Here is a 26,088-nt window from a genome sequence, read left to right on the forward strand (position 1 = left end):
CCTCTCTTTTCATGGAATATCTATTTCACTGCATTTTGTCCTCTTCAACTATGAAAGAAAAATAGTAATAAGACAGACCCCCAATGGAACCACTACCACATCATTATGTAGTGTTTGGTATGCAAGTGATAGCAACACAAAGTACAGGAAACTCCAACTCTACAAGAAAACTAAAAAGGAAGCAAAATCGCAACTCCTTTTCTTGGTTTCTCAAACTGTTTGAATAACATATTTCATGGAATAAACATCAAGCAAAATTGGAAGCAAAAAGTAACCTAATTCCCAAAATGGTCAGCAACATGGGTTGTAACGATATAAGAAGATGGGTTAGTTGTCATTTTATTTATTCACATGGATATATAAATATAAAATAGATTTATTTTCTTTTGCAAAAAAAGCACTACATCATTCCCTCCTGAAAGTCACTGCACACTCTTGCACAGCAGGACTAAATAAGGCATCTAGAAAGTAGTGCAATTACTGCCCCCAGACAAAATGCCTTGCTACAAACTTCATTTCCTTGGTTTCACCACCACTAAAACCAGGAAAAAGAAGAAGAGCCCCTTTCTAGCTGCTGAAGGCTCCCATGGTCCCCTTCTTGATGCATCTTATATTAAGCCAGCTTTCCAATCCTCGGGTCTTGAAGCAATGTCACTTTTGGTGTTTGAACTGCTGTATTGTCATTTCACTCTCCTTTTTCAACTCCTCAATATGTGCATCTAAGCGTTCTAAGATATGTTGAGATCTTTCTTCTTCCTCCTCCAAGAACTTGACAGCAATCGCACCAATGTTTGTTGTAGGCAACGGGCTCTAAAAATAAAACATATATGTTGAACAGGACTCAACCAGAAGATTATTTCTGGCCTATTGCTACATTTTACTATTTAACTGCATCTATGGACAGAAATCCCCTAAGCAAAGCATCATCTCAGCACTGTTGGTATATATTTAACCCTGAAAAATGTGAAAATGTTGGATTATATAGTATATGGCTAGTATTTGGCTTACACTATCATCCAAACATGTTAACTTGGAGATTAAATCTCATTTATTTCAATATAGTTTGCTTTTAAGCACACACACACCCTAAGCTTTCATCTATTGAGCTTAGATTGGGTGTGATGAAGTTGTACATTAGAAATCATGACTGAAATCTCTAGTAATTATTATTTGCCTTTAAAACACTGAAGTTAATTGAAATATTTTTAGGATTTGAAGTCACAGAAATGGGGCTGACTTCTGATTAAACAAGGTTAGAACTGTAAGCCTTTCATGCTCCCCTCAAGATTCTCAATATACCTCAGCAAGCTATGGTCACGGAGTCACATCTTTAGAAAATAAAATTATAGGGTGGAATTCAATGTCACACACTTCTAATCGTTCTGTCTGCACAAGTATTTCAGCTTGTCAGACAGAATGAACCCCACCCCTCCTCCCTCTGCATGTTCTGGGGTTTCTCCCATGTGCCCTCAAGGCAATTCTGAAGTCATTGCGGGTGGGGAAGCCTTGTTACACAAGCAGAAGTCCTTAGTTGAGTTAAACCCTAAATGCACAACCAATAGAAACTGCATAAGTGTAAGAGGACATACGCTGCCTTTTCTGGAGCTACTGTACTAAAGACCGACATTGCACATGAGTGTATCAATAGCTCATATTATAGGAACAACTTAATATTAATGTTTCATATTATAGGAACAACTTAATATTAATGTTTCAGTTTTCTTAGTACTAGACATTGCAGGCACCAAATCCTATTCCACCCACTTCAGTGTGTCCACTTCCACATGGTTCTCCATTGCAAGAGCTACCATTATAATGTCTAAGGCCACAATCACAGCACACATTCAAGACATTATAAACAGACATGACGTCCCCCATAATTCTGGGAGATGTAGTTTGTTAAGGGTAGTGAGAGTTGTTAGGAAACCTCTAGTCCCTTCACAGACCTACAATTTTCAGAGGTCCCTGTGAAAGGGGGTTGATTGTTAAACCACTCTGAAAACCTGTAAAGGAACCATAGCTCCCAGAATTCTTTAGGGGAAGCTGTGACTGTGGATTTGCAGTACTTTGAATGTATTGGTGTGAATGTTGTTTACAGCTTTCCTAGGAGAGAGGTAGGCATGATAAAGAGCTGCTTATCCATAGAAGGGATTGCAGCATGCCAGCAACGAACTCACTGCTAGCGCAGCGTTGGCCAATCTCACCATGCCATGTGCGTGCATGCAAACCACTAGCAAAGAAAGCACAGGGAATTGGGAAGAAATGATGGAGAAGTAGGACCTATGAATAAGCCCTCCCTGTTCACCCATGTTTTCATCCAATCTTAAGCCCAGGTTTTGATAAGCAGCAAGTCAACTGAAGGGGGCAGTGGAATCCGCTTTGGTCTGCACGGAGACAAGGAACAATTCAATTGAACTTGGGACACCCCTTTCTATGCCTCTTGTCAACAAGCTGCTGCCACCTGGTGTCCTACTAACAGAATCCTTGCAGTCTTCATTTGAACAGAGGTTTTATGGCATTTGGAAGACATTTTCAAATAAGATTTGTCTAGTCTGAGTAACACACACATCAAACATTTGTGGTAGTGGTTTTACATTAGGCATCACACTCAACCCTCGCAGATTCTGCATATAACTTGGTGTGACATTTTGTTTCATGCTTACCAAAGATAGAAGGTCTTTCTCATTCTTGCCTAACATATAAGTAAATTCACTGTTTCCATGTGGCAAGGAATCTGATCTCAGAAGGGGATCACAGGACAAGGATTCAACAGAGTTGCTCCTGCTGATCTGGGGTGACAGTCCATCACCTGTACTAAAAACTCTTCTGGTTGACAAATGCTGCACTTTTTGAATTTCTTCTTCATAGTGCTGAACAGTCTTGTCAAATTTAACCTGAAGTTCTCTCATTTCTTCTTCATGCTTACACTGCAGCTCTTGCAGTCTCCTAAACATGGATTTTTAAAAAAAGTTCACTCAATACAGCTCTTCTCAGCTGCAACTATTATGCAAGAACGCTTAGGAACAAACTAACTTTTTTCAATTCCAGGTGGAAAACACATGCAGTGCACAGAGACCTCAAGGTGTAGCAGCAGAATGATTTTCTGCAGAACTCCATAGTCGTCAAGCTATACTAGGATTTCAGCCATTGTAAACAATTCATCAGAACAAGAGAAAAACTTGTTGAACACACAGCTCTTACCTGCTTTCCACATTCTTTATCTCAGTCATCTGCTGCTGCATCTGCTGCATGATATTCTCATATCTGCCCTGAGACCTGCGGGATGAGGCTTCCAGGCTGGCTTTAGTTTCTGCTAGTTCTTTCAATAATCGCTGGTTTTCAGACTCCACCTTATTTAGGGCTTTGGTATAACTTTCCTGGAATTCTGCCAGGGGGGGACTTTTTCCCTTAAGGTGACAGAAATGCTTTAGTCAGTGCTGCTGTGTTTGTTCACCAGCCCAGCTTTCCCTAGAAAGTTTGATTTTGTATTGCAAATTTAAGAAGTAAATTTTCCAAGTCTTCTACTAGGAAAAAAATCCCTTCAGAGTGTAAATCAATCACCAGCTGTCTGAATGAGTCTACATCTAGAAAGACCGAACTAATCAAACCTACGTAGGTACAAGCTTCCCTCATTCATCTCAATTGGGTGTGAACTTCAAGACCAATTTGTGCTCACTTAAACGTCAGTCACATTAAATGTGTTCCAGCTGCATAGCTCACCACTAACACCAAAGCCAAAGGGACTGCCTGCTTGTACCTGGATATACAAAAAATCTCCTGACACTCCATTCATTTGAAACCGCTGTGTGATTAGTGTATTTGCCAACTGTAGAGAAAAGCTTAAATAACCAGCTGGGCCTGACCCCTCTAGAGTCACGAGTCCAAGATCCTATTACCAAGAAATCCAACCACGCATGCACACACAGATCAGAGCATAACTGACGTCAGCTGAGCAACACTGAGCAAACATATCCATTTTTAAAATATAAAGTTTTTAGCTCAGTAATTTCCCTTAGTAAGATTATTTAACTCAGTCAGCCTCTACCCCATCTCCTTCACTTCCCTATTATAATCAGCTTGCAAGAGCTGTGAAATATCTGCAAATGCTGAGAAGTCCTTCAAGATTTTCAAGTGAAATTTCCTTCTGTATTTTCAAGTGGAGACGCAGAACATTATCAAACCTGTACCATTTGTTTCTCGTCACATCAAAACATTGAAACACATTTTATAACATGTGATCTAGATTAATTTCATTTCAAAATATGAATACATTTGTAAACTGAAGAACAAAATCAAACTCAGAAACCCCCCCCATGGAGGCTGTAGGGACATAACTCCCACCCCTCTATGTGGAGGGCTATTGGACTCATGATCTGCTGCCCTGTTCACCCTATCTGTTCTAAAAATGAACACATGAACAAGGAGATTTTCCAAAGTCTAGGGAGATCCCATGTTCACACTAACACAGGATCAATTTGGTTCACTTCTCCCCATAATGACAGAAGTGGAAAAAGAGATGGAAGGAAGCCCAAGGCTCACACGTTGCCTCACAAGGTACAGAAGAGACTGTGTGTGTGTGTGTGTGTGTGTGTTCGTGCAATGTCTGAACAACCAAATTATCTCACTTGATTATAAACACAAGCCAAATTGTATTCTTCTTAATACCTACTAAAATTAAATGCCCTAGACAAATCTTCACTAGTATTCAATTTTCAATGTTTTGTTCTCAAATGCTTGTTCTCTCCAGAGAGCTTAAATTATGGGGTGGGGTGGAGAGGGGCACAAGAAGAACCACCCTCTGATATGCCCACTTTAATTACCAATATGAGACAATTCTGTCTGCTGCAGCCATGTGCAGAAAACAAGTTCCACCAGTTCAGCAACATTCATCAAGGGAAATCATCTGCAACAGTGTTCTTATTACTGAGAAGAGACAGCACAATTTTTCTGTGACAATGTGGATAGGCTTCAAATTACTATAACTATGTGTAGGGGTTCAATCAAAACATTGTGTGAGCAGGCTTTGAATGCCAACTTTTATTGCAATGTTTCATTTTATACTCTCCTTCACTAACATTGCACTGACACCTAGTGGGCCAATAAAATATACATAGTTCAATCTGTCCATCTTTCTGTCCTAACGCTTAGGATGTTTAGTCAGAAGTAAATCTCACCAATTTCACTTAAACCCCACTGTGACTTAACCTGCAAGCTTCAGTATAAAAATATCAAATCACCTTTCAAAGCTTTGTATAAATATATGAAAGATGCACTTGCCTGCGCAACACACTCAAAAGCCAAGTGTTTTCTAGAGAGACTACAAGTGCACAACACTTCAAACAGCAAATCCCATCACACCAGACGCTTACCTTCTGAAGAATTTCTGAGAGCTGGTGATTGTCTTGCTTAAGAGATTCCAACTGCGACAAAACAGCCTGAAGTGACAGGGTGGGGGATGGGGAGAAGTTACCATTTTTCCCTGTTAGTATATTTCACATGGAGGAATCATATAGCCCATAAACTTGTGCAAATCTGAGAATTGCAACCTTAATCTTAGCAAGTTTCTTGCCCTCATAGCTAACTCTGAAAATGTGGTGCCAATACAGCTAAAGGGTCTGGAACATACATGCAACCAAAGAAGTGTCATCCTACAACATATGGTTTCCTCTAATGCAGGGCTCACCAACCAGGCACCCATGAGTGCCATCATTCCTGCAAAAAGCCTTCTTCATCAGTAACCGACAGGCAGGGCCCCAAGACTCTGAAATTTCGTTTTTTAAAAATATGTTTCTAGCCATCCTAGAAAGTTATAAATCAAAATGTACAGGCAGCTTTCTATGCAATTTCTGTGAAATTGCCAGCCTGGCTACTCCCAGCTGGTAGTGGTTTTTGCCAATGAATACATGAGAGCTGTAGTTCATAAATGAGTTGTTTGGACACCAGGCAACAGATATCCCTGGGGTCCCAAAGAGCAGATGTTCCCCATCTCCTTTAGTGGCCTCTCTGCTTCTGTGTTATTTTTGAGACCTCAGACTTTCCATAGTTTGCCTTTTATTTTTCCCTAGAAACCAAGTGTGGCATTTGCCCATTCTTTGGGGATATGTTTGTACTGGGGAAGAGAGAGGGTTAATAGGTTTACCAATAAGAAAGCCTGGGGGCAGAGCCTACCTGATTTTGAGGCTCAGCCCAGAGGTTTTGACAGTTAGTTCGGTTGGTTCTTTGGGAGGGGGAGATAGAGGAGTCAGAGTGAGTTAGAGACAGGGACATGGCTGTGAGGGAATAGACTGGCAGCTTTTCAAATATATTTTAAAACTTGTTTGAAATAAACTTTAATCATCATTGTTAACTCTACCTGAGACTCAATACTTCACCGGGGAACCCTGGGTTTTTTCCACAAAATTGGTGGCAGCGGAAGAATAAAGTTGTGGTGTACAGGTCAATAGTCCGTGAAACGACTGGGGGCTCTGTACAAACGCCACACCAAGCTACATCTTTCCTGCAGTGAGTTCATCTGGGATTAGGTATGCCCTGGAAATTATTATTTTTTCTAATATTAAATAATCCCTACTCCTCTGCCAAATGCAAATGTGAAAACTTTATGAAAGAGGCTTAGGCACGTCTCCTACCTGCAGAGAAGCTAAAAACCAGGGACTCATTAAGAATTCACTGCATAGTCAACTTATAGTACAATGGTATATGTGTGTTTAATGGGGCACTTTAGGCTAAGGGTTGGGGTTGGCATTGGGGAAAACCAGACTTTTTGTGCCTTTAACAAAAGGCTTAGCCTTTTCCAGTATGGAAATACAATTATAGAAAAAGCTTCACCATGACTGCACAAATTTTGTGCTATGCCACCTCTCCCATGGCAGGCATGTTGTGACTGGTGCCCACAGCACTCTTTCAAAATGCAAGATGTGCCCACTGCTCCATAAAGGTTGGCAACCCCCTGCTCTAATTGCTATACATCAAAACATTTTGAGGGATAACAGCCTATTTACCCTGTGCTCCACTGCCTTCCGTTCTGCTTTTTCAATCTCCATTTTTAGTTGCTGCTCCAAGTTTAAAGTACAACTATTTGATGAGGCAATTGTGATGTCGCGCTGGTGAAGCTCCCGTGTTAGCTGAGCAACCTCCTGCTTCATTCCTTCTAACTCACTGTTGTGACTACGTTCTTTGTGCAATAGCTGCTCCTTCAGCTAGACAGAAACATATATGAAATTTGCAGTTAACATTTCACTGATTATCAGAAATCTCAGCATACAAAGCTCTCTGGAAACACAACGTCCTCCAGTTGCTCACTACTTGTAATAGTTCTGCCTGTATACAATGATCTTCTGCATTCTTAGGGCAGTTGTATTTCATTGAATCAGGGGATTAATGATAAACTATCAAATTACCCACAAGTGGACTGGCAAACTGAATTATTCACATTATAACAATGCCCCCTGACTGTTCCTGAGCTTCTACTGCACACAAAAGTGCAAATAAGACATTTTTTTAAAAAAAAATTACCAAAATGCAGAGGTCAGAAGAGTAAAGGACCCACTTTTGTCATAAAAAAGGTGATAGGTGCCAATAGTAAAATTGTAAGCACCATTTCAAAAACTAATGCTGAATGCAACTGAACACAAAAAAATTGCTTTCCATTCTATATGAAATACTCACTGACCTAGCCATTGGACCAGGCTGAGCTATTAAACAAAATTGTGGGAAGGACTTAAGACACAGAAACTGAAGAAGTTGATTGTTGCATAGTTTGTTCCAATCTATGGACTAAAAAATCCCTAAAATGAACATCAAGCCACATCAGAGAAAATTCTTAACTTAATACACAGATGACATCTAATACGTAGACAAAACTCAGAAGCAACCATTAAAAACAAGGGTGCTTACTAGGTATAATGGGGCTTTCAGTAACAACATCGATCCCTACAGTGCCCAAACCTATTTTAAAATTATATATCACTGTACATCTTTTATTTGCACAAAAGGCCCTCACCTTTTTTATCTCAGCCTTGGCCTGGCAGAGGTGCTCTTCTGTCAGCTGCAGCTCCTGGTATTTCTCAGTTAGCAATTCACTCGGCGGGGCATGGTTTGAATTTGCAGAACCCAGACTATATTCCAAAATGGTACAAGCACAGCAAAACACAAAAGGCTTTGTAAACTATTGTAGCACGTCACTACAGAAAGGAGACCGGCAGCCATTTTGCAATTATATGATGCACAAATCCCACTGAGCAACATCCAAGTTACAGAAACTTTTCCTTGGTAGCTTGTTGCTCATTCAACAATTCAACAGTTGATGAGAAGTTGTAATTTTAGTCACCTAGCAAGCATATGTGATTCTTAGACCTTTGTATGAGATAAAAATGTCTTTAATTACAGTCAGCCATCTCCAAGTAAGGCTGTCCTATTCGTATAACCCTAAATAAATTACTAAAATTTCAGACATTTCTAAGCCACCATTAGAGCCCTCTGCTACAGTAAAGATGAACTTATCTTCTAAATTTAAACTCATTTGTAAAGGTGGAGAAATTTCTGCAATGATCATCTACCTGCCCTCAAGATGAATAATTTCAGGATGATCTAGCTTCAAGTGTATGTTGTCCAACTCCGTCCTGCTACGATAGATTCCATTGGTTCCTTCACTGCTCTGCAGGCACTCTTCCAGTGACCTGTACAGGAAGACATGTGAGTTCCTGAAGATTGTAGCCTTCTGACATCCAAATTAAATCAGACACACCAGTTCTAGTAGATGTGCAAACAGACGCACAACACAGATGAATATTGCAATGCTTGTTTCTGAAGTGCTAAATATATGATTAAAATAGAAAGTAGTACCTCAACTCTGCATTAAAAGCATTTAACAGTCAATGAAATAATCGTGGAAGAAGTAATCATGTTCGCCATCAGCATTGCAAATGAAAAAGGGAACAGCGCAGCCCTTGCATGTTACTCACCTTAAGCTCTGGCCAGGCAGAGCTATGGCCCAGTTCACATGTAATGCTAAGCCAAACCAAACTAGAAGGGAGATTGTGGCAACTTTGCTTCCCCACTTGTACTGGTACTGCTGTGATATAGGCCATGGTTTGGCTTAGTGTGTCATCCGAATCAAGGTTGATGGTTTGTCCCCTCAAAACAAACCACAAGTTGTAATTCAAGAACAAACCTTGGTTAAAGCTTGTGGTTTGTCTGAAGGAGACAAATAAAGAACCTGGGTTGGACAATACACTAACCCAAATCATGGTTCACCTTGCATGAGGACTCAAGAACAAATGAAGCAGCCACACTCTTTTCCAGGAGACCACACATTTGTTTTCAGCAATGGTTTGGGCTTAGTGTTACAAGAAAAGCAGGTCAATTAGTTACTACTGCCTTTTTAAAGCTTGGAGCAGTAATTTAGGGACTCTCAGTAGGTCGTAACTATCAGTCACAAGGATCTTACAGTTTAAAATGGTGTTCCAGGTGTTAATCGGTAAGGAAAGATGATGGGAAGTATGACTCAATTCTAGTATTATCAACCACCTTACAACTTCTGCCCAAGAAAAGTGCTCAACCTATGAAAGCCAACATCCAACAAGAGGTTTTTTTGGGGGAAATTGAAACACTTTAAAGTCACACAATAAAGCAAAGGTCCATATATCTGCTTGCCAGAGATGATCTGACAAATATCTGGTGACTGACTCCATCCTAGTGAGTAGGATACGCAACAGGGATAAGCCTTTGCCTTCTTCCATACCATCTGAGAAGGGGAGAAGGCTAATTCTCACATTTGTGCTAGGCTTTGAATGTTCTGCAATTACCTCAAGTTCAGTATGTTGCCAAGAGACAAGACCCCATCCCCAATGTGAGATGGGGTCTATGTCAAACACAAGTGTCCTTGCTTATCAAGGCCCGTCAAAATTTGTGGATCCTTGAAATAAAAGGAACAAATAATAAGACATTCAATAAATGCATTTAGTCTGGCTGAAATTTCACATATTTCACTGGACGGTAGTACAAAATCCTAAAAGGAGCCAACGTGTACCCTCACAAAATGTAATTCAAAATGCATGAATTTACTACAGTGGCAATTTTTAATTCAGAGAAGTAGGATTGGTGGTGTAGAGAATAAATAACCAGAGGCATTATTCTACTATTACAAAAACAAACAATTAAATTTAGCAAGTGTGTTTGTTAACCTACTGAAGCAGTTCTCAAAAGGGAGAGGTAGATTATAGTAACTTCCATTGGATGTTTTGGTGCCTCACTGAAAGCCTCTCAAACTGGCAACAGTTAATTAAATATAAAATCTATTTTCTCTTTCTCTCTCCAAGAAACATTTAGAAAATCCACCTTAAATCATGCTGTGGACTGATATAATCCTGTCTCTTTTTCCTTTTTTTAAATAACATTTTTAGCAAATGCTGAATACTAATCACTATCTATCTTCAGTTGGGTTGGAAAAACAAATGTGCTACAGACTTTTTCTAGACATCTAGGAATATCTAGGTTTCAGGCAAAGGGCATAATTTGGGTATGTTTTGATGCCAAGAACCATACCTTACAAAAGCTTCTTTGTTTTGCAAGGTTTCAGTTAGTTTGGACACTTCCTTCTGTAATTGTTCTTTATGCATCTGTAAGTTGTTAATGAAGTCCTCCTGAGAGAGCAGAGTGGCCCTAAGTTCCATCTTTTCTTCATGCAGAACCTTCAGAGGAGAAGATGGAAATTAGTGATGAAAAGATACAACAAATGGGATTAAGATTTTAGAATAAGCAAGCTATTGTGCTTGTGCATATACCCAAAGAGGAGAACAACTTGGAACAATCCCTTCCCTGTCAAGACACTGCTTCTCAATTAGGCTCAGGATAAAGCTGGGAGGAAGCCTATTTAATTAGTGACTTGCCAGCCCACTACCATTACAAGCTGTATATTAACCTGCTTCCAAGCAATTCACTCACAGACCTCCAGTGAGTTCCGGGAAACTTTCAGCTCATCTAGTACTCTTTGATGTTCCTCCAAAATTTTCTGATTGCTAGAAGTTAAATCATCCACTTTCATATTCAGCCTTTCCACTTCCAGTTCATTGGCACAGATAGTGTCATTGGCCCTTTCCAACTTGCTAGTTAAGTGATGGATTTCAGATTGGCTCGCCAGCTCCACAGACTCAAACATTTGCTTCCGGCTGGACAGTTGAGCCTGTAACACAGAGAGCACTGTTCTGTTAAGCTCCCCATTCCCGGCATAAATGAAATGGGTTAGGTTCTATTTTTGTCCACTTGTAGCAGTGATCACGACACCACTTCTGGAAGAAAAGAGCAGCAAGAGGTTTACATGTCCAACTTCTCCAACTGCAACAAAAGTTTCCCAAGAAATATCACTTTTTCACTTATTAGATGGTCACTATAACTGATAAAGGGAATAAAGACAAACATATGTTTGGGATCTGCAGACATAATGTGTCCCGTTAGACATACATACAAGTTAAGACATATACATACATGAAACCTTTTATGCAGGATGGCTTCCCCGCTGCATAGGAAAGCTTTCTAACTGAGAGTTTTAAAGCAACCTAGGCATGCACTGTTTTTAACTGAAGGTATCCAACCAACTTATGTAGGGTGCGAAAGTTTCCAGTATTGTATTTTTCTGCTTTTAGAAATGCATTGTTTCACAATACAAATCAAATTGATCAACTGGAATGGATATAAAGCTAGCGAAATAAAAGATGGAAGTTGTAATTATTTTTTAGGCAACAGTCCCTTAAAAATATTTATGCACACAGCTTTTCAAGCATGCTAAAACTAACAAAATGCTTTTCAGTGCCTTCATTTTTCCACTTTAAAATCTAAATAATGTAAGGGAAGTCTATGTAATTGAGTTTCACTTCTTAAAATATTTACAAGCATTCTTATCAAAATAATTTCCAAGTAAAGCTCTGAATCTCTATGAATGTAATAAACCACTCTAAGTGAACTTTAATTACTTTCTCTCATCAAGTATTTCAGTTCTCAACTATTATTGGCTTTCAGAAAAAAACTTTTCTGATATTCATATACCTGTACAATTAACATGTTATTGAGCTCCTTGGAAGATAAAGGTGGCCTATGAATGAATGAAATATTTTTCCCCTGGAAAACCCACATCATAAGCATCCAAGGAGGCAATCCTATTCACTCTCAAGTGTATGTCACATGGATTTTAATACAACTTATTCCCAAATCAATGTCAACAGGACTACTGCATACCTGCAGTTAAGAATTATTTGAGTTATATTAAATATAGACTAGGGTTCTGTCAGTGCAGGGACAGTGCAAGGATTTCCCCTATGCCAATGGAATGTTCTCCCCTCTCCTCCTGCCTGCATTCCCTAGATCTGTTCTAGAAGTTCCCTCAATCCTCAAGAACAGATGTGGGAATGGCACAAGTAGCAAGAGAGAGTGGGAAGTCCTGTTGCACTGGTGGTAATCCTTGCGTGCATCTGCAACTATTTCACCAAATACTGCCCTTTGACTGCTTTGAGAATCAAAATCCTACTACCTGGGTTTTTTTGCTGTCCTGTCACTGATATGACCTTCTAGCTAAGGCTCCAAACAAATCTGCTTTCAATAGACTAAGCCATCAAAAACACAGGCACAGCTACAGTAAGGTATTTGTCTTCAAAAGGCTTACACTTTGTCCAAGCACATCTGTGAGCATCTTTCATAAAGCCACTATCAGTGTCAGCCTTAATCCTGTCACTGCCAACTTCTGCCATGCAGAACTTCCACTCAGTGGCAACTGTGGAGTCCATTAAGTGCAAAGCTCCCAGCAAGAGCTTCTTATCAGCAACTCCAGTGTTTTGTGTCAGACCAAGTTTATTCACAGCTGGTACCTGGTCAGTTAAACTAAGCCACAGCGGCACGAACTCAATGAACAGATTAATTTTTCAGAAACAGCAGAGACTCTGCACGCTTGCTTCAAGAGACACAAACAGCACAGCTATGCATTAACACTAACTTGGTTACCCTGCCACATAGGAAATGCACCATTTTAAAAAATCATTATTTAAACAGGTTGCATACACCTGGTGGCATGTTGTCTGGCATCTATACAGTTTTGAACAACATCGTATTTTAATTCTTTCACACTGTGCAATTACCCAACCAGAATCATTTTATGGCCTTTCTCCAGCTGGCACTTGACAGCAAAGATAGGCAATTGCCTTCCAGCCACTGTACAGTTTTCAGATTATTTCCTGGCTTTGTCTACATATTGAACAGGACAAGGTTATTCCATCAGGAGTTTCACTGTCATTTCACTGGTAACCTGAATTGTGCTAAGGCTCTGAAGTCTGCCAGTAGGTCCTTTCCAAGGCAAACTCCTCATCCGCTAACTCTACCTGAATGAGATCAGACTGCTCAGAAAAAGCCTTCCGCTGTGCTTCCAGTGATGCCACGTGCTGCTGGTAGTGCAAGCGCTGCTTCTCCCAATCTAGAGATTTCTGGCGGAACTCCTGTAAAGACAATTGGGAATCGCTATCGATGTGGTTGAAAAATACCCACTATCCGAAATCCAGTATCTTTTATCTGGCCCCTATCCTTATCCAAGTCAAGAACCTCATTAAGTACTGTAAGCCTGCAACGTACATGCATTTAACTTACACACATTCAGCTTATGTGCTTGGCAATAAACAAACAAATAAAAAGTGGGTGGGCAACTGGTGGGGGCGGGGAGACTTTGGCAAATCCCACCTGCCACTGAACCCAATGTGTTTTGAGCGCAGTGGTACCTCTGGTTACGAATGCTTCTGGTTACGAACTCCACTAATTTGGAAGTAGCAGCTCCTGGTTGTGAACTTTGCCCCAGGATGCAAACTGAAATCGCGCGCCAGAGGCACACACACAGCGGGACACCCCATTAGCGAAAGTGCACCTCAGGATAAGAACGGTTTCAGCTTAAGAACGGACCTGCGGAACAAATTAAGTTCATAACCAGAGGTACCACTGTATATACAATTTTGGCTTTAGACACGATCTCCAGAATGTAACCCCCGTGTACGTTGGGGTCTTACTGTAATCTAATACAACCATTCATAAGAAGAATGTTTTATTTTGGTTTCCAGTCCATTATATTTTTATGCCAGTTATTGCTTGTATAGATGTTGGACAAATGCCTTTATAAATCTGAGAGTTCTTAAGAGTTTTGTTTTTCAAAGTGTCTGCCACAGAGACCATATAGGTTGTAAGCATGGAGTATACTGTGGCAATAATGATAGGTCCAGAAAAAAGATACAACATCTCAAAAACAATACTGAATTTATCGTGACAGCAAGACCCTACAAAATGCTTCCAGCCAACAGCAGGAAGAAGGCATCCCCAGGTCTTTGAATGATCTGTCATTACACATTCAACTAAGTTTATCAGAACACATCATTATCTCTCAAGGGGTTTCTAAATAATGAACATTAAAAAAAAAACTAATTTTATCATATCCTGTGTCACACACAGTCCTCCGAGTTATTATGCTACTGCAAATATATAACATTTTCGAAATGTTCCAGGTAAAATATATTTTATCTAGAAAAATGCTACACATCCCCTGAATGATTTATTTGTTCTTGTGTAAGCACTCTGTGGGATGTGGCTGTGTAGCATGAGTACATTAAATACTGCTTTTGACGTAATTAGTAGGGATGGACAAACTTACTCTGAAAGAAATTGCAATTCTCTCATTAAGCAATAAATCCCATGGTACAAGCTCAGATGAAATCTCAATTTTTCTGTGATTTCATAAGTATATTTAATTTCTGCACATTCAAAACCACAACAGGAAAAGCACTTTCCTTGTCCATTACCAGAGATTACCTAATTGCCCTCAGGGTTCATCCTCACACACTCTTTTCATGCAGAACATCAGAGATTTCATATGTATAAAGGCAATGGTATACATCTGTAACTGTGCCAATATTTTTAAATTAAAATAATTAACTCCCTAAGCAGCATTTATATTCTCAAGGCTGTATCTAGTGGTGGACATAGGAAGCATTCCGACTCCATCACTGCTCAACTCACAGTAGCATGGGTTTAGTTCTGGAATCTGGCTATCTGAAAAAAGCACATGCCCATTAGAGAGGGGGGGTAGACACACAGAGATTGAATGCACAAGCATTATGTACCAGTATGTGTCATGGATGCAAATTACAAAGACCCCCTGCAAAATTTCTTGAACCCCAACAATAGAACTATATTGATACATTCCTGTACATACTGGAAATATGCATAGTTCGGTTCCAAGACAAAGGATAAAATGCAACATAAGGTGCCTGTTTCTCTCATATACTCACACAAACACACCTCTGCTAAATATTACAGTAATAAGCTAGCAAATAAAACAATGTTTCTAAATATTTTTGCAACTTATTACATATTCATTGATCAAAGAACCTGCTGGCTTAAGATCAGTATTAAGACTCTCTCATGTTGGCTCAAGATCCACCAAACTGAGAAATCTGAAGCCGCCTTGCCAGCAGACATTGCCCCATGCATTGCCATGTGATCAGCAATGATGCTGTGCAATGTTACAAATTGTACTTCCTTACACCTTGCCCTCCATGCACTCACACTTTTCTGTGGCCTTTCAGGTCCAAATCAAGAAAGGGAGGTTAGAGTGCCTGAGACCAGCCAAGATGCTCCACACTGTCCTGGTCTGCATAGCTAATCAGGGGGCACAACATACACTACCCAAAGTGTGACTAACTGATTGAACAATTAGGCCATATTTCTTTTCAAACAATTAAATATACCTTAAATCAGTGGTTCGCAATTGGGGGTTCACAGACCCACCCAGGGGGTCCATTGGACCATTCACATAACAAAAACTACCATAGAGATATCGAAATTTTCAAAAGTAGGGGGCCCATGACTTGGCTTTTGCAAAACAGGTCTGCAGTACTTAGCTAATTGGGACCCACTTCCTTAAATAATTAAGTATCTAATTTAATACCTTAAATATTTAATTTGCAATTAAATATACCTGTGTATAATCAAATGCATTTGGTTATGCAGTCCAATTGCATTTTTTAAAATTTCTATAGGGGCAAGAGAATAATTGAAAAATTAATCCACATACTTTTGAAGCTCCCTGTACATATTCCAAGACGCTAAGCAAATAGCTTGCTTCAAGTCTAAAGCTAGAATCCAAAGAATCATGGAACAAATTCCTTGAGTCCAAGGGTCTTCAGCTTTGTTTTAAATCAGATTTTTACTTTAAAATAAATCCAAATTCAATGTTTAAATTATCAGTTTAAAAATAATATATTCAAAGGAAACCACTGATTTTTATCAAACCTGTCATGGTTCAGGCTGGTTTCTTGCTTCTGTATAATGTACAGTTGTGCTCTTTAACCACAGATGAGGAAAGCATACTAAACAAAAATAAAACACTTATTCTTCCACACATTCTCAGAAATCTGATGAATATTGTACTCGCCAGTGCTTGTACATCAGATTCCAAAGAGACCATGCAAATGTATATAAAAAACAGCTGAAAACATATTTGCTCAGAAAGCACTAGAGAAAAGAAACTAAAGGCCAATTCATAGCTACTCAGAAGTAAGCCCCACTGAATTCCATAGCTCTGAATTTATGAAATCAGGACCAGGACTGCATTTTATCCACTTACCTCTAACTTCTTAGTCAGGATGCTTATTTCAGATTGGTCCTCCTCTTGGCTCCTGGAGGGTAATTTCCTTGCTTCTTTCAGTTGTTTCTTCAGCAGTTTCTCATAGCTTCTCTTCAGCCTAGCTAGCTGTATGAAAAGGAAGGCAATTCACAGCATTGTGATTGGTGCTGAAGTAGAGGAACACAGGTTTTCTGAAGCAATATTGCAACTTTGTAGGATACATTTTTATTATGGATTTTCTATTTTTTATTTGGACACTTCACTATTACAACAAATGGAGGAAGGATAAAAATAATACAACCCACGAAAGTAAATATTCCCATTAAATCCCTATTCTAACTCCCTCCAAACCGACAACTCACAAAATAATAAAAGACCGCAAAGCAGAAAATAAAGAAGGGGGGAAAGAGAGAACAGAAAGTAGATTGAGGTTATGATAGATCAGAAAATACGATGAAGCAAGTGTAAAGAAGCAGGGAGGGAACTGGCAGGGAACTATGAGCTATCCGTGTTTTAACTGTTATAGCATCCATGGCATGCATACTTATTCAGAAAAAGTATACATTTAAAAATAGGAATCTTGATTTAAGGCAATCTTGATTTAAGGCAAAATTGCCTTGATTTAAGGCAAAATAGGAATCTTGATTTAAGGCAACTCTGGAAATGCTGTAAAGAGAACAGATAGTTTGCAGGAAAGATTAAACTACTACTACTACTACTATTATTATCATTTCCATACCTATTTATATTTTTTAGGAAAAAATCTCAAAGCAGTTTACAACTGACATTAAAACACCAAATCAAACAATCCAGAATAAAACATTACTGAAGAAAGTCAAATATAATGTATAAACTCAAAGCAACATAAGTAACAGGAAACTAAAATATTGTCTTAAAGATTTCAAAATAAAGCATTACGAAGGAGGTAAACTACAGAATGTATATTTAACGCCGCAAGGTTAACAACATTATCTTAAACATTAAAAGAAAACATTATTAAAGGAAGTCAAATACAAGGTGCACATTTAGAACAGCATAATTAGCAAAATAATAAATTATTATTATAAGCACAGAGCATATCTGCTGCTGGTGCTGCCAATAATGCCAACAGTGGTTCGTGGCAGGCGGCAGATGTGGATGCTCAGGTTTGATGAGTTGGATCTGCACTAAGAGTCAGTCAAGTTGGTCTCTTAGTAATGCTGCATGTATTGAGAGGGGCATTTTTAGTTGTGGACCAAGTGCTTAAAATTACAGTAATTTTATAATTCAAATGTGGATATTCCAGATAGCAGTACCACTACTCTTAGAAGGGGGCACCACTTAAGAGTAAAAATTGTGACACTACACACTCTAGTGCTGCCTTCTGCTATACTTACTGAATTGCTAACACTCTTCAGCCTTCCTGACTGCCCCCATACTGCTGCCAGTCCAGCTTCCAACCTTTGCAAATACCTGCCACTGCACCTCAATCTTGCTTGGCAGAATCCTTACTATCCCCATGGGGGAATCTCCTAAACAAGCACCATTACTCATGCTGGAATGAAAAGACTTCTAAAAATGTAGACAGATGTCTTCAGATTGCTAAAGCAACAGCACAAAATTAATTTTATTTATGGCCTACAGTAGGCCGCACTTGAACCAACTCTCCAGAGAAAAAGGTTAATGCATTACAAGTCTCATATGGCATTTAACTTCAAGCAGCTGACAAGCAAGAAGAAAGGAGGACAAAAGCGAAGGCCAAACATGAAAAGCTGTCACAGCACCCAACTCCTTATAGTGAAATAGCTGCAGTACAGCAAGCCCTTTGTTCCTTATTTTCTTACAGAATATTTTTCTAAAATCAGATTTGGGCTGCAACCATATACACACTTACTTGAAGTAAACGTCACTGAACACAGCAAGGAAACATATAGGACATGGCCCCAGGAAGAAAACAGACACAAATTCCCCATGAGAATAATACACAGAGAAGCTGCTGTAATATAAGCAGTCCACCCCACACAACTGTGATTTGAAGGAACCATTAGCACAGGGAAAGCAAGATTCGAACTTAATACCCTGAGCTGAGCTGCCCCCAACCCACCCAACCATATTGAAGCTACCAACTGACTTTGCAAAGGCAGCTCAACAGCCATGAGAATGATATACAGTCATACCTCGGGGGTTACAGGCGCTTCAGGTTGTGTGTTTTTGAGTTGCGCACCTTGCCAAACCCGGAAGTACCGGACGGGTTAGTTCTGAGTTTCGGCGCTCACACATGCGCTAAATCACGCTTTGCGCATGTGCAGAAATGCCGAATCGCAACCTGCATGTGCGCAGACTCAGCGCTGCGGGTTGCAAACGTGCCTCCCACATGGATCACGTTCACAACCCGAGCGCCCACTGTACTACCACCAGCAAAAAGAAGTGGAGCTTAGGAGGCAAAATGTTTTTATCTATTAGCTAGAAAAGATGCCCAAATGAGCCTAGGCTTTGGAGTTAATTAACACAGATTATTAAACTCAGCTCTTGAAGATATTTAATAAGGTAGTTTTTCTTAAGGGTCAGCTAACCAAAGGGCTAATACAGATTATGAAAAGGAATGGAAGGGTATGATATTATATATATATATATATATATAAGTGAAAAGTCTACATGATATAAATGAACTGAATATTTGAAAATGCTGGGCTTAATGAGTGTTCTATAGATAGTTGAGCAGAAGTAAAGCTATTTGAGATCTCCCAATGGAGTAAAACAAGGAACAAATCAAGGTACACATATGATGTGGATAGGGAAACAGTGACCCTCCAGATGTTATTCCAATTCCCATCAGCATTGCCAATGGTCAAGGATGATGGGATTTGGACTCCAGCAACAGCTAGAGAGCTCCAGGTTCCCCAACTCTTGATGTACGTTGAACTAAAAACAATCAAGTACTTACTTTAAATTAAACTTTCTCTAAATTCCTGGAAATAAAAGTACGCCATAGAGGGAAAGACTGCAAACATTTCGTGAAGCAAAATCTTTTTTATGTTGACATCCATGTTAAAACCCACAGTGATTATGTAGAAAATAAACTGCACTTTTTATGTCCATTGCAATAACATAACTGCTGAATGTTTGCATCCATTAAATAGGCAAAACAGCAATCACTGCAAATTCCACAAGTTAAAAAGGGGATGTTAAAAGGTTTTAGGAAGAATTGACATATGCATGATTCAGGTTCTTGTTTTTGCACTTTCATGTGAACTGCATCATATTTATATAAATATTATATATATATATATATATATATATGTATATATATATATATATATATGAGATGACAAGATTATAGACATGGCAATATCATATAGTAACCTAAAATATAAAATAAAAGCTGGACTTGAGGAGGCTCACCTCTTCCTGGACTTTTCGTAACTGCTGTTCATATTCCATAGTCATATCACGATTCAGTTGTTCCATCCCTTCTAGTCGCTGAAACAGCCTTTCAATCTGAAAGACACCAAATGTCATTTGACCAACAGCAGAAACCCTCTCCTTTTATTTTCCAGCTTTTATGGGACAATGGGAAAAGTCACTAAAGTGAAGAAACTGTGAAAATCATCCTGTACAGCACAATTAAGGAAGGGTTCTCTACACGTTATTTTCCTCAAATTTTGATACAATGATCTCTCCACCACAAATCAGTGGTTGAGTCTACCCAAGTGTAACAAAGAAAACAGAAGACCACTGATTTGGCTGATCAGTGAAATGGGATAGAACAAGTGTCTCTTTTGCCCCTGGCATGTTCTAAATTCCCAAGGTGGAGAGAGGAGCAAGAACACCTGCAAAGCAGGAAAAAAACGACTCAGTTTCCCTCCCAAAGCAGCAACAATCTACAAAACTGAGGAGGTAGCACATCTGTCCACATTAACATTGATTGGAAAATGGAGCACAGGTTATACTTTCTCTCTTGAGCCAAGATAGACAAAGTGTGAGGTTTGGAAATAGTGTCAGAACAAGCTTGTGCTGCTCCTAGAAATTGTTTGTGCTCCCAAAGGGAGGCTTTCATTACATTTTAATAAGCCTATAATTAGCCTATTCAGAAGTGAGATTAATAGCCTGCCACAATGAGGAACTGGAAAAAGAATGCACACTGTCCGTGGCAGCTATACACAGTAACAGTGAAACGACTGCAGAATAAACCCAAGATGCCATGTGACAGTCTAAAAAGGAAAGTAAAATTTAAACCAATATCAGGAATATAATATATTATGTTAAACAAAATAAGAAGGCTTGGATCCTATCCTGGGAGAAGGACAAGGCAAACCTTCCAACTCTCCTGGAATATTCAGCAGCTTTAGATACATCAAGCGTGGTATCCTTCAGGTTCAGTTGTCCCAAATGGGAATTTGGGTTACTGTTCTTCAGTAGTTTCATTCAAGAAAGTGATGCAGTAAAATATTGCTCTGCCTCACATTTGTGTTATTACACTGTGCTATACGGGGCTTCATGTGCATATAATGTGGCTATAGTTATTCACACTCTGGTAGCCTCTTTTAGACTTGTGTAATGAGTTGTACTTAAGATTGTCGTTGAAGGCTGAATAAATGTTAGTTCATACAAAATTATGTGGAAAAGATATTGACTGAGGCTAATCATTAGTTCTGGAAAAACACTGGCTATCAGTCTGTTTCTGAGCACAATATAAAGTTTTTAAAGCCCAAAACACCTTGGGACCAGAGTGCCTGAAGGATTATCTTCTTCAACATGAATGTCCCTCAGCATTAAGCTCACAGATCTTGCTGTGAGGTCTCCCCACGCCTGCCCCAGCCCACAAGTGAGATAGGTAGTGGCCATGGATATAGCCTTTCCTGGGCTGATGATGCCATTATGGAATTCTCTCCCTCAATGAGGCTTTACTGATGCCAAGCCCAACGTCACCTTTGGAGCCAGGTGAATACATTTTATTTACTCCAGATTTTTTTTAGAATTGGAATATTTTACTCCTTTTTTATGCTGAAGTTGTAATGCTAGTCTTTCAGGATTTTTGATTCAGCATTCATAAACTGATAAAAGGATATAGGAAAGATGAGAGGGGGTACAACTTTATGCAGTGAAACAACCTACAGTGAAATTTCAGAAAGGAAAGCATAAACAAGTACACATCACACCAAAGCTATAAAAGTACCTCTTTACATTTCTCATCCAATGCATTCCTGAGAGAGGACAGTTCCTGCTCTCGCACATCCAAGCAGGATTGTAGTGCCCGGGTTTGAGTTTCCCATTCAGCTTTCTTATGAGCCACCATTATGTCTATCTGCTTCATCAGCTCCTGTAGTTCTGCTTCACATGAAGTCTGGAAACTTCTATTAAAAATAAATAAATTATCCTCATCCCTTATTTGTACGCTGTTTTTCCATGGTAAACCATGCACGGTTGCTTTAATCATGGAGCAAATACAGGAGAGAGATACCAGGTAAGCAAAGCTTTCCTTGCTTCTCTCACTCCCTCGTACACACCATAATAATCAGGCAATGGTAATACTTCCAAAGACATCTCTTCTCCTGGATCCTTTTATTGCCATGCTAAGGGATGGGTTCCTCCAGCCAAAAGCACTAACAGAGAGCATGTAACGGGGCAATGCAATGTAACCTGAGCATACAATGATTGCCCACAATACAATCACAGGGATAAAAGCTGGGAAGCCTGCATAACATCAGGGGTCATATTATTTTTAAAAAATGAAAGTGACCAGAAGGGCTTCAGCTAATTTGAATTTATCAGGCTTGGACCACGTAACTTTGTGGTCGACCCCAAATCCTAAGCACAACAAGGAAGTGTTATGTGGAATCCTAAGCACAACAACAAGGAAGTGTTAAGTGGAGTTTTAAATTTTCCCAAGAATGTCCAAATATTTTTGCAACTTGGCAGCTTTTCTATAGAGGCAAAAAGTCTAAAGACACTAACTTTGTAGTTTTAAAACTTCACTTTGTTGTGCCAGGAGACCAGAGAATAAGCCACAGTGATGCTCAAAATTGGGGATTTTACTTTAGGCTGTAAGAAGTTGCTTTTTCCTTAATGAGACCAATAACAGCTTGGCCAAGAAAGGAAGCTCCACGGTGCTGTAGCATTGGACACACACACACAAATATGCAAGCCCATGCAAGCCCAGGGATTGCTGGACAACAGCCTGATCTCCTGAAAACATGGGTTGCATCTTTGCAGAGTTTCTGACCCTTCCAAAGACATGACTGACACATAAGGAAAATATGCTTCTTCAATAATAAAAAGCCAAGATTCTCAGGGTGTCAAGTTCTGTGTAAGAAAGCTGAAGAAACACAGATACACTGTCCCTTTAATGAAAACAACAAGATCAAAGAGGAAAATATGTTCTAGAGCAGGGATGTCCAACTCCCAGGAGATGCAATCTACTCCCAGGGGGAAAAACTGGCAGTGATCTACCAGTTGGGGGGGGGGGCAGACCAAAGTTGTTACTAAACGCAATGCAGCGAAAGACCAAGGGGGGCAGAGACATGATCCTAAACCCGAGCGGTAAGGATCCTGCAAGTAACCACGATCACCTGGGGGTCAACCTGTCGATCGCGGGTGACTGGTTGGGCACCCCTGTTCTAGAGGATTTCAGGAAGAGCAGCTTCATAAGCACATTCTGGAAGCTGTAGCTGCTATTTTTCTGTCAAAATGGTAATACCTACCAGAGATAGTGCACATCTGAGGAACAGAATAATTCTTTCACATAATGCTAGCAAAACAGGAGCTGTGAGCGCAATAACTGTGGAAGTAACTATCATATCTGGGACTGTGAAGAGCCTGACATGTGAAGCATATGTGCAAACCCATCTTCCAGGTTCAGTGTAATCTATGCATTTGTGTAATGTATGCATCTGAATAAAGCCATTGGTAACTAGTACTAGTATACACATACCTGCCCTGTATTCTTTCTAGCAATGCCTCCATCCTGAAATCACATCCTTTAGGGCAGCTAAAAAAGTAAGCAAAATAAAGGTTATGCTGCAGTAATTCATCACCATGTCCAATCCGTCTCTAGGTGACTGCAAAATGAGAGATGTGTCTGACAATTGAGAAAAGGAAAGGTGAAGATTTACACAGTTTACTTTAAGTATGCAGGGAATAGTTGTCACTTCAATAAATTTGTAGGCCACATATCAAGCACCTTAAGCACCTTATAAATGAAAGATAAATTGCAAGATAACAAACCAGAGTTATGACTCGCTTGCTATCTGGATTTTGCAAGTGCTTTAGTAAAGTATGTGGATTGTTTCCGATAACAAACATTGTTGCAGAATACATTGATATAAAGCCAAAAGTATCAATTATATGGGCCTTTCTACATAAAAAGGTTGTTTGCAATTTTTTTGCTGTATTTGTGCCCTGCTCTCTTTTAGAGCATCAAACATAGAGCTACGAAATATTAGCCATCCAGGCACTAATGGGTTTATCTTCTGGTGCAACTATTGCAAGTGATGAAAGCCATTTTAGAGAAAAAAAGATCCAGGGTGAAAGATTCTGATGTGTGTATCCTCTGTATGCCTACCTCAACGGGCTGATTTAATAATGTGGGCTAAAACCCAATTAAAAATATACCAAAAACATACTTACATTATTTTTTAAAATAAAACTCACTCATTTAATATTTTCCCCCAGAAAGCTTAAGTTGGAAAGGTCAACTTGTAAGCACACATGAGGGAAAGGCAAAGATCTCAGATAAGAAAGTCGAGCCACTTCTAGAGACTGGTAAACACTGGCGACCGTTCAACACCTGTACTGGAGAGGCAAGGCATACTTCTCCACATCACATTGTTTGAATTTAATGTGTGGAGAAGGGTGGGAAACAGGATCAGGCTGACAGGCAATGATTATGCCAGGTGACTGACAGATGTGCAGTCCCCCCACCCATCTGGGCCACCAGACAGACTTTATTCTCCACCCCTGCTATAAACATAAGTTTTGTAAAGTTTCTCACAAAAATGTGTATTGTTCCAAGGTTTCCTAAGTGACAGCTACATGTTTAAAAGCAAATTTAGAAATATAAGCAACATATTACTGCTTGGGAAACTCAGCATCTTTTTAAAACAAATGTAAGATAGCTATTGAGCTACATAGATTTGTGCTACTCAACTTGAGCATCTTGCTGTTCCTTACAAAGTCACCCCCCTCCCTATTCTTTTTTATTCAGTCTGACTTTGTTCATTTGGGCATAATACTAGGTATTATGCTGAAGTCTATATTTTTGAAGCTCTTAAGTAGTGCTTTATATTGCAATAATAATTAAGCCTGATTGTAACACAAAAAAGGAAAAATGTTGCCTCAGATGTTATGTTATCCAGGTTTGTTTCAATGAGATGGTTAACACACCCGTGCAATATATAAATACTGAAGAATGGGCTGTTGAGTATCCTTTTCCCATGTAGGTCATGTTTGCTATATGGCTAATATGCGTGCATTAAATAAAAGTACTGTACTTTTCAGCAAACCTAGCTTTCCTGCTGCTTTTAGCTGCTGGTTTCATGGTCATGGTTGTATTGCAAGACTATCCCAAAAACTTCTGCGAAAGGTGGCATAAAAAGCCTTAGACCAGTGTTTCCCCAAACTTGGGTTTGCCAGCTGTTTTTGGACTATAACCCCCATCATCCCTGACCTCTGGTCCCGATAACTAGGGATCACGGGAGTTGTAACGCGAGACCCAAGTTTGGGATACACTGCCTTCGACAAGTAACTGGTGTGGGTGCAATACGATAAAAACTTTTAAACTGCAAGGTTTACAGCTGCAAGCAGTTAAAAGGCCTCAGGTGAAAGGGGCGGGTGGTAACAAAAGAGTGTTAATTCAAAAACACATCCAGAGTTAAGCACAACAAAGAAATGCTTTGCTAAAGCAAGTATCGGTAAAATCAGAAGCACAAGCTGCTTGGGAGTGAACTGAACGGTGGCGCTTTGCTTCCAAACAAGTAAGTGCAACACAGAGCTGGGCTGCAAAAAGCTATAAAACACGGGCTGAATTGCTGCAAGCAGGGCAGGCAAAAGGTCGCCAACGTTTCCCCCTGTTAAAAAAGGGTAGCTGGCAGCAAATGGCCTCTGGCTACACTGAGCTGGAATTTGCCGCCTCCGACTGACAGTGGCTCCTGTCCCTCGAGGAAGAGGAGGAGAGGGAGCTTTTCACAGCATGGAAGTAAAAGGGCGCTGTTGTTTCCCCCTGGCCGCTTTTATAAGGCGCTGCTTTCTAAGAGCCGACCTTGGAGACGAATCTCCACGCCCAAGTCGCCACCGAGGGCCAGAGCTCCGCGCTCCCAGCCGGCGGAGGGCAGAAGCCAGGAGGCAGTTTCGCGCGTGGGTCGCGTGCACACGTTACGAAGTTACCTCACAGGCGCGCGTAATAACCGAGGATAGCGCCGCGAGGGAGAGACGTCGCGCGCCCGGGTGAGGAGAGGAGAAAGAAGGGACGC

General features: G+C 39.9%; 1 protein-coding gene across 6 annotated transcripts; it reads right to left on the reverse strand.

Moving 5' to 3' along the window:
* Nucleotides 1-321: 321 nt before the first annotated feature.
* Nucleotides 322-26,050, reverse strand: CEP63 (centrosomal protein 63). Of its 6 annotated transcripts, none has more exons than XM_083741837.1 (15): nt 26,003-26,050; nt 23,553-23,609; nt 21,806-21,975; nt 20,024-20,119; nt 16,643-16,768; nt 13,362-13,475; nt 10,946-11,179; nt 10,543-10,688; nt 8,556-8,675; nt 8,000-8,114; nt 6,999-7,196; nt 5,370-5,435; nt 3,202-3,407; nt 2,664-2,946; nt 322-810 (listed from the first exon to the last, which is right to left on the reverse strand). In XM_083741837.1, the coding sequence occupies exons 3-15, from the start codon at nt 21,854-21,856 to the stop codon at nt 652-654; spliced, it is 1,914 nt and encodes a 637-aa protein (XP_083597963.1). In that variant the 5' UTR covers nt 21,857-21,975; nt 23,553-23,609; nt 26,003-26,050; the 3' UTR covers nt 322-651. The 6 variants fall into 6 exon arrangements, with proteins under 6 accessions (XP_083597963.1, XP_083597961.1, XP_083597959.1 ...); XM_083741835.1 differs by having other exon boundaries at nt 21,798-21,972; nt 26,003-26,044; XM_083741833.1 differs by having other exon boundaries at nt 21,798-21,975; nt 26,003-26,044.
* Nucleotides 26,051-26,088: the final 38 nt, after the last annotated feature.

Source organism: Podarcis gaigeae (assembly GCF_964106915.1).
Source record: "Podarcis gaigeae genome assembly, chromosome: 5".
NCBI classification, from domain to species: Eukaryota; Metazoa; Chordata; class Lepidosauria; order Squamata; family Lacertidae; genus Podarcis; species Podarcis gaigeae.

Excerpts from the sequence above, each read along its gene's own strand:
- CEP63 (XM_083741833.1), bottom strand. The coding sequence starts at position 23,584 with ATGGAGGCATTGCTAGAAAGAATACAGGGCAG. Across the intron at positions 20,120-21,797 it reads TGGATGAGAAATGTAAAGAG|ATTGAAAGGCTGTTTCAGCG; the intron begins GTACTTTTATAG and ends GGTGTCTTTCAG. Across the intron at positions 16,769-20,023 it reads TACGAAAAGTCCAGGAAGAG|CTAGCTAGGCTGAAGAGAAG; the intron begins GTGAGCCTCCTC and ends CTTTTCATACAG.